The sequence below is a fragment of the Morone saxatilis genome, unplaced genomic scaffold (genome assembly GCF_004916995.1).
Source record: "Morone saxatilis isolate NCDOM2014 unplaced genomic scaffold, NCSU_SB_2.0 Contig21, whole genome shotgun sequence".
In the NCBI taxonomy this organism is placed as follows: Eukaryota; Metazoa; Chordata; class Actinopteri; family Moronidae; genus Morone; species Morone saxatilis.
The window spans coordinates 9262554-9271807 of record NW_023339774.1 but is presented as its reverse complement, the minus strand read 5'-3'; the positions used below and the strand labels follow the sequence as shown (position 1 = coordinate 9271807).

The window sequence follows — 9254 nt, the reverse complement described above, 5'->3', positions numbered from 1 at the left end:
CATGAATGATGTGAATGGAGACTTTACGCGCAGGCGGGGTGATGTTTAATCAGATTACTGCTGTGTGTGTGTGTGTGTGAGAGACGCAGAGAAGAGAAGGCGAGTAGAGGAAGGGCCGGTTATGGCAGGCACACCCAGGGGGTAGGTAGGGAGTGCAGTTGCCCGACAGAGACACCTCCAGACCACGTCTGGGAGAGAAAGAGAGGAGCGAGAGAGGATGAGAGAGAGAGCGAGACGAGAGCACGAGAGAGAGAAAGCAGTGTGCACAGAAGTTTTGATTTTAAGTCTGGAAAGTGCAACTCCTCGCTCATTCACACCAGATTCACCAACCCAGCATCAAGGAGAATAACTCAGATTCTTTTCTTTCACTTCTTTTTGGCTTCAGGTGCGTTGTTACGCGGCGCGGACCTGTTGGTACAGTTCGGGCTTCACACTTTTGGATAAAGTCGCGCAAACTTTGCAGGACACCGCGCAAGAAGACAATGCACAGAGTGTGTGTGGAGAGAGCAGCCCGGCCGGCAGTGAGAGGATGATGTGACCCTGTGTAAACTCCAGTGACCACCTCTCTCTCCCAAACACACGTGAAACGGCAGCAGCGCGTCCATGTCCAGGCTCTAGCCAGCATGACTCTGTCCGGCGGTTTGTCGGATACTTGTCAGCTCGTTTTACGCGACCGCATGGAGCCGGAGCTGTGGAAGTAGGGCTTCATCCATGCTTTCTGGGGAATAGTTGGTGCAAACACGTTGTGAAGCAAACAAAGCTACCGTGCACACTTTGGAGAGAGAGCTACGATGCGGGGAACTTTGGGCGCATTCATTCAGTCCTGTCTGATACTCCTGGTCCGGGCAGACCAGTGGAGGTTGAAGGACTCCGCCAACTGCGAGCTTAACAGGAAAGTAAGTCATTATCAAACCAGAATAAGTGGGAAATGACTCTGCTTAAGTGTTGCAAAAGTAGCTCTAATGGTTATATCCACTATAAATTCTTATCTGAACCTCTCAAAACTGCCACATTACCTTTTATTTTGTAGTAGGCTATAAAGTGTCAGTAAGGGCCTTGAAGTGCCATTTCCCATACTCTTCACTTTCTGTTCAAGTTTTCTTCATATTTGTTCCAACTTCTCTATTTTCTGTTGCAGCTATTAATAGGCTACATGTGTAATCTTTATACATTTGAACCCCTTTGCCTAATGACTATTTTCATAATTGATTAATCTGTTTATTTGTTCAATGAATCCATTAACTGGTGTCCAGAACATTTGTAAAAACAGTTTTAAATGCCCATCAAAGTTTTTTTGTTTCATAAATAACTAAAGTAAAAAATTGTCAGAGTTATGGATGATTCATTTTCCGTCAATCCACTAATCATTTCAGCACTAGTTTTGTGTATTGGCTTTGAGTGACATGCAGGTCTTTACACACTGTGTGTATTTGGAAAAATCGCCATCAATGCAAGACCTGTCCTTTTGTACTGTAGTTCTTAACCTCTTACTGACGAGCTTTCAATCTCTCTTTGTTTTTAGCTTGTCAGTCATGTTCTCAAACTCATGCAGACCATTTCAGGTCTGTTCTGGCAGAAACAGGAAGGCCATACATTCAGCCTGCAGTCTGACAATCACTGACATGTGTATTGTTTGTTTGGCACTTGGGTCCCAAGTGGCCTGTTAATAAGTCATTATCAGTCTGTTAGTGGTCAGTCTAATAAACAGCCTCTCACAGACAAAGTGCTGGTTTTGCTGGTTGGTGTCAGACAGGTCCAATATTGGTTCATGTAAAGTAGTGAAAAATGCCTTGGCTCGCTGTTTGTGAATTCACCAGTTCCCCTATATGCCTATCATTTTGTTCTGACTTGCTAACTTTTACTGCTGAAGTGTTTAATCAATTGACAGAAAATGAATATCGTGATAATCAAAGATGACAAACATTCACTGGTTCAAGCCTCTCAAATGTGAAGATTTTCCGCTTTTCAGTGTGTTATATTAGTGTCTTTGGGTCTAAAACTGTGGGTTACAAAAACCAAGCTGAAGACCTGCAGACTTGCGAAGAGGTCTTTTGACTATTTTCTACTATGAAGCCATTAGAAAATGATCAATGCTGAAAATCTTCTGATCTTAATCTTCTTATCTATCCCTCCAGCAAACTGATCTGAACTCCTTCCTGTGGACAATCAAACGGGACCCTCCCTCATATTTCTATGGTACAATCCACGTTCCCTACACGCGTGTTTGGGACTTCATCCCTGAAAACTCAAAGCAGGCCTTCCAGGAGAGCAACATTGTCTACTTCGAGCTGGACCTGACGGACCCTTACACCATCTCAGCCCTGACAAGCTGCCAGCTGCTCCCTCAGGGCGAGAACCTGCAGGATGTCCTACCCAGGGACATCTATCGGAGACTTAAAAGACATCTTGAGTATGTAAAGCTCATGATGCCTTCATGGATGACCCCGGATCAGAGAGGGAAGGGACTTTACGCAGACTACCTCTTCAACGCCATCGCTGGGAACTGGGAGAGGAAGCGGCCTGTTTGGGTGATGCTGATGGTGAATTCCTTAACTGAGGCAGATATTAAGACACGAGGGGTGCCGGTGTTGGACTTGTACCTGGCCCAGGAGGCGGAGAGGATGAGGAAGAGGACGGGGGCTGTCGAGAAGGTGGAGGAACAGTGTCATCCGCTGAACGGGCTCAACTTCTCCCAGGTGAGTTTGACACTGTCCTGATCGGTGCTCAGGCCTCAGGTTTACCTGTTTTTCCATTCACACTCTCTCTGCAGTGTTTGGAATTATCTATGTGTTTTCTGTGTGACCTTTAATCAAGAAATCAGTGTCTTAACAGAAATGCTTAATTGGGAACTCATGATTCAGTCAGTCTGTCTAATACTTGAAAACTTAAGGCTGGTTTTACTTGAAATTTGCTGTGGATGTTTACCATCAGTTTTCTAAATGAAACAATAATTTCATTGCATTCATTCTAGGGATAATCCATTAATTTGCTGATACGAATCATATCGTTCAGTTCAGTTCAAAGATTTATGATTAGTGACGATATAGTTTGTTCTAAACTAAGCAGTTGCATCACCGTTCAAATGGGTTTCAGTAGGTCCAATGGTAAGTGACCGTGTCACTGTTGATACGGCTGCATTGTTCAGTGCTGATTATGTCTTCAGTTCATTCTGTTACTAGTCCAAACTGTCACGTTCAGTTCAGTACAACACTAGTCTATACGAGCACTGTACATAAGGTTAATAGGTCAGTAGCATTATTTGCAAAAGGGTTATTAGATCAGGATTTCTTTCTGTCTTTTAATAGGCTTTTAATGATGAGGTAACGTACTGTGTATTATGGCTGAGCAGTCACCAGTGAAGTGATTTGTTCAGAGACAATCGAGTAGTGAGTTCAGTTTCAAGATTTCTTGTCAAAGATTCATTTGTACATACACTGAACACCTCTAGTAAAGCTGCCACTTTCACTGTACCACTTCCTGCATGTGCTTCATAATAAACGCCTTTACTGTGAAACCATAGGTTTTGACAGTGACATTTGCAGTTAGCTAACATTAGCAAATATTTACACAACATAGTTTTTCTCAAACTAGATTTAGACACTCTCTGCACTTTGACAGAAGGTCATTTTGAATCTTGTAAACACCACCGTTAGCCATATGCCAACCATTTTAGCGCACTAACAAACTTAGCTGGTGTGTTTACCCTCCAGACTTTTTAAGTTTGTTTCAATAAACTCAATGTCAAATCTGCTGTTGTTAAAAGAGATTAAGATATGTAATACCAATGACATAGACCAGATGTATAGATCCAGATTCATTAGTTTAATTTTACAACAGAGGAGAAGTTTTTTTTCCTCTTTTTCCCATAGCTCAGTTGACTGGAGAAAGGTGTGGTGTTAATAATCAGCTGTACAAACATTCAGCCGTGCTCCACCATGTTCTTTGTTATTAAAGAAAAATGGAGCCTAATGACTCAAGTCTGAAAAAAAAGTAACCTTGTTCCTCAAACCAGCATACTTAAGTTCCCATGTCTGCCTGTCTGTTTGTCCGTCCGTGCCCCCTGGTGACCCTTTCAGCATTACAAACATCCCTCAAAGACAGCAGTGACTATGAAATCATGTTGCGTATTATTGAGGAATTTCTGCTAACACTGGTCAGGAGCTAAGGGGATTACACTTGACCATTTACCCTAACACCCAGAAGCTTAAAGTGTTGTTATTTTAAAGCAGGCCTTGTTGGCCCCTCAGACTACAAGTCTCTGCCAAAACCACCCAGCAGCACTTCTATTAGCATTCTCTGAGTCACAGAGGAAAAATGGGGGATGTCAGTTATCATGCAGCATATATAATGAGTCAAATGTAAAAGTACTGATGATTGTTGCCACTTCTTTGCATAGACAGTAAATGTCTTGATAAACACATGGAGTGTGAGTAAGAGTTAGCAATTGCTAGGAGGGAAGATTTATTTCTCTGACTATGAGATAATTTAATTTAGTTTGTGTTATAAACACGTCTGGTGACGAAGCTTTTTCCCATAATGAACAATGAAGTCATTATTTCTCAGATCCTCATTCATGTCTAATTTTTGGCACATCCGATGTAACAATTTCTGGTGTTATTTTAAATCAGTATGAGTGTTTTAGATGAGACTGTCAACACCAGAAGTACTACAGCATCAGCCACTGGTTGACCCTTATCTGCCTCTTGTGGTTGTGCAAATAATGACTGTATTTTCTCTGGGATCTTGGCGTCGATGATTGGATGTACTAGGTATCTGACATTTTACTCCAGGGTGTGCATCACATTTCCTTCATTGGTTTCTTTTAAAGGTGGATTTATGCTTGATCAGATCAGCATCAGATTCTACCCACAGGTTTGGAGTGGAGATAACTTTGCTAGATGTCTGTTTGTGAAAAGGAGAAACTCCTCGGTCTCTCTTCCACTTCCTCAATGTTGTCCTTACTATCAACAACCTCCACTAGCACCAGAAACTTGTAGGGTGAAACACAAGCAGGTAACCCCATGTAGTTTCTCTGTAGCCCCAACTAGTAACTGCAGTTTTGAAGAGGCTTACATCAGCCACGGCTTATTCAGAGTCTATGCACATAGCTGCCAGGTACGCGGTGATTAAAGCTTAACCATGAACATGATCTTTCTCAAACCATAACCATGTGGTTTATTAACCTAAAGGAGGTGGCAGATCATCATAAATCATTTTCATAATAGTCATTTTGTTCTCTTTTAGTGGGCATTAACAAATGACTTATTTTGTTGTTTAGACATGGGGACTTGTTGTTTTGGATATCAGAGAAATAAAGTGGGTGGCTGAAATTGGATTTGTCAACAGAGAGAGAAAACCTCCCGTCATCACAGCTTTCATTGAATTAGGTCCACAAAGCCTCCAGGAGACTCAACAATGAATTCTAGTGTCCCAGAAACAACCCCTACCCTGACATTGCACCAACACAACTCACAGCTTGGCACTCCATAATTTCCACACTCAGTTTCAATCTAATCAACAGCAGCTTTGATGGACGCCTTAACCCTGCTGGCTTGAAGCAGCCCGCTTAATATTTCAGTAAACCATTTTTTTTTTCAGTTGAAAAGGGCAATTCAATTTAAAGCCTTTTAGCTCAACTCAACTGTAAGATGTCCAGATAGAGTGTGATGAGTGAGATACACGATGGTGAAACAATACTGCCGCCTCAGCCGCTATTCTTGACTCAAAATGCTGTTTAATCAGGCTGCAACTATATTTACGGTCTGTAATAGGCTCTGTAATGTTTTCACTGGCCATTTACATCTGGCATCAAACTGACCTTAAAGAAAAGGGAAAGGCCAATGGAAACTAAAATATTTAATGTATTGAAGTAGTGAAAATTTCTCTCCTCATGTCTTTGTTAAAGGGAAACACAGAATGACATATTACCTGCTTGCTCAATTTCAAAAGTTCAGACGTTATGTGGTTATAGTACAAATTAATTTTAAGCAGATTTCTAGCCGGCATTCTCTTCTTCAGTGAAAGACAAACACAACACAGCTGATTGCATGAATGCACCACTCGCTGGGCTGTCACTGGTCTTTGTTTCTGATTTCCACACTGGAAAACCATGGTGGCTTTTCTAGAATCATACCGAAATCTAGTTCAGAGGAAGTTTGAGGTGAGAGTAGGCCTCGCAATCATACTTGGTTTGACCTCTCCAGCACAATTTAAATAGTTGTTGGTGAGCTTTGAGAGTTGTCAAGAGGTGGTAAATCACACCATCATTTGCTGCAAACACAAACTTTAACTTACAGCTCGATTCAGACCCTTGGGGAAAACACATGTTCAATTTGTGATCATCAAACTTCAGCTTGCTGTCTGACTCACATGAGCACCTGATTGTCACTGATTGGACTCTTTGTCTCTATTTTTTCTCACTAAGAACTGAAAGGGTTTTCTTTTTCCCCAACACTGTGACATGCCACTCAGACAGATTCTGATGCATCTTATCAATGTGGCGTCCCACTCATTGAATACGATGCCTTTGCTATGTTATGTAGCCCCTATTTTCTTTGTAGTCCAATAAGTTTGATAAATATTAAGTATTTTGTCTTATTTAGCGGAGGAACTCTTTATTTCAGGCAAGGTAGGGCTTTTCTACTATAAAATGTTGCGAGAAATGCTGCTGATGTCTGTTTGAGTTTCTCTTTGTAATTACATTGAGTTTTTTCTGACAATACTTACCTTACATTTAAGATGTTCTTTAAGCCCACCTACACAGTGATTCTTCAAATGCGGAACAATTAGGAGAACTAATTCCTGTGATACGTTATGGCTTTGTGCAGCTGTGTGCTTAACATCTGTTAGACTTAGGCTATAAGATAGCTTAATGCATTTAAAAAATGGGGTGTTTTTTTTTCTCATCTTACAAGTGACGTGTCCATTTTTGAGTTTGACTGCCACTATAAATTAAGCCCATTAAGCTCATTATTTTCGAACCACAATGAATTATACTTTCTTTACTCAGATCTCTAATCTGGCTAAGCATGACTGCTCTTATTCTTGCATGGTGCCCCTCATCTTTTGAAGAGCGGGCTCAGCCTTGCCCATTACACTAAGTGAGCTTGTTGAGGACAACAATAGCTGTATGAAGGCCGGCTTTCTCTGTCACTGTTGTTGGAAACCCGCGGGACATTCCACACCTCAGTGGAGCAGACCTGCTAATGAAAGTGTTGTTTCTTTCCTCCCATCACTGGGAGTAATGGTGCATGGAGATGTGATGAATGCAGGTCTCAGTGTACGTCTATGAGAACAGGGAAGGAATGTTTGAAGCCCATTTGGTTCATTCATGACGAGGAGAGACTGGAACAAGGAGAGTTGAGATGCAGACTGAGATCAGTAGAGAAGCCATTAAGGAAAGAGGGCGTGACTCCATCTCCATTAAAGGTATCATGACATTACCTATGTTTGACAACCTTGTAACTTCAGTTGTGGTGTTTTCTTTTCACTTGAACTGACAGCCTACAGGGTCTTTGGATCTGCTGGGTTTTCACAAGGCAAGGTCTGGTGAAATCCAAACAAAACCCACTTTTATAAGCTGAGAGAAATGCAAGGTTAAAGCCTGAAAATAAAGTTGTTTTCTCATTTGATGGAGCAATTCAGTTCTTGTTACATTCTGAATTCCCTCTCTTCATCTCTTTCGTAGCCTGAGGAGAAACATAGGATATGGCAACGGTATTTCACTCACAGAAAACCATAACTTCTGCCCGATGTGAACCAGGCTCAATGGCACTTGTGATTTTAATTTTAATTCAATTATCATATCTTCCTGCCTGTCTGAAATGTAGACATTTCCATTCCCAGTTTCAGAAAATATACTTAAATATGGTTGTAACAAGCATATCAGGTCTATCACATTTTTATATCTGATATTGCCTTTATCCTTCTTAAGTTTATATCTCCTAACATAGAACCTTTCAAGATTTGGGATTTATTTATTCTCTTTTTCTTTTTTCTCTCTTTTGGTCAAGAAATATTCTCTGTGAACTTTTCAGTTTTCAGTTACAGCGAAAAGGCAAAGCTCTCTAGTGGATTTAAACTTTAACATTTAATAAATCTAAGTTTGTTCTTGAATCAGCAGATTTGTGGGAAAAGGTCAAATACCATTAATAAGATCTGGGAGGTCACATGTGAACTCACCAAACTTACCAAAACCCAACCTCATTGGATGTGACAGACTTTGTCACAAAGTATGAACATCTCAAAACTCTCACACACTGTGTTGTCTTGATCATAATGACTGCTAAATGTGTTGGTTTTGTAAATTCTATGAAAAGTGAAGCTCAACATCCTGGAGAGTACAATGGCTGTCCTTATTTTCCAGCCTGGCATGGGCGACGCTTTGGGCAAGCTGCCACTGATTTCCAGAGTTTGCCCACAGCGGAAAATCCATCTGAAATCCCCTCGGTAATAAGATTAGATGTTAAAATGAGAATGATAATGATGATAATGAGTATGGGTGGAATCTTTGGGATTCCTATTTGAATTTATGGCGTTATTTTCTTGACCCGACCAGAGTTGGCTGAGTTTGTAATGTCCTGTGGTGTTTGTTAGTCAGCTGGTCTCGTATGTTAGTGCTTCAGTCCATTCCACTAACGTTAGCTAGTCTCTGGTTAGGATTTTTTTTTAAATAGTTCAACATTTTGGGAATGTCTCTCATGTTTGTACGGTAAATATGAAGCTGCTACTAGCGGCCTCTTAGCTTAATGCAAAGACTGGCAACAGGTGGGAAGAGCTAGCCTGGCTCTGCCCAAAGGTAACAAAAGTCAACCTGGCAGCTTCGTTAAAGCTCTCTAATTAACACGCTCTATTCCCTCTCTCTTTGCTTTTCCCGTGGCGCTGCAATGCAGCATCCCATAGCCCACTGCACCCGTGGTCACAGGAAACTAGTCCCCACATGAATACCCTCCTGCTAAAACAACATCATTGACGCACGTTTCACACTTTGATCGTTTGTATTCCGATCTTAGCAGAAGCAAGAAATATAATGTGTTAATTAGCGAAGTTTAGAATTGCTACTAAGCTAAGCTAACTGCCTCACAGCTGTAGTTACGTATTATATTACATTACACAAATTCTTGGAAAGAAAACAAATAAGCACACAATGTCCCTATTTCCTATTTTTAAAAAAAAAGCCTCCTGAATGGCGAAATAGCTTTGGGTGTATGTATGAGTATGTGTGTGTTTGTGTGGAAGGGAGAGAGAGAGAGAGA

The 9254-nt window shown here is 41.1% G+C and overlaps 1 protein-coding gene across 1 annotated transcript in view; it reads left to right on the top strand.

Annotated features, from left to right (window-relative positions):
* Positions 1 to 321: 321 nt before the first annotated feature.
* The window catches only part of trabd2a (TraB domain containing 2A), a 59211-nt gene continuing 50278 nt past the window's right edge, over positions 322 to 9254 (top strand). The window contains exons 1-2 of the mRNA XM_035668065.1: positions 322 to 896; positions 2136 to 2696. Coding sequence (XP_035523958.1) covers positions 792 to 896; positions 2136 to 2696 — 666 coding nt within the window. The 5' untranslated portion in view covers positions 322 to 791. The remainder of the gene's footprint in view (positions 897 to 2135; positions 2697 to 9254) is intronic.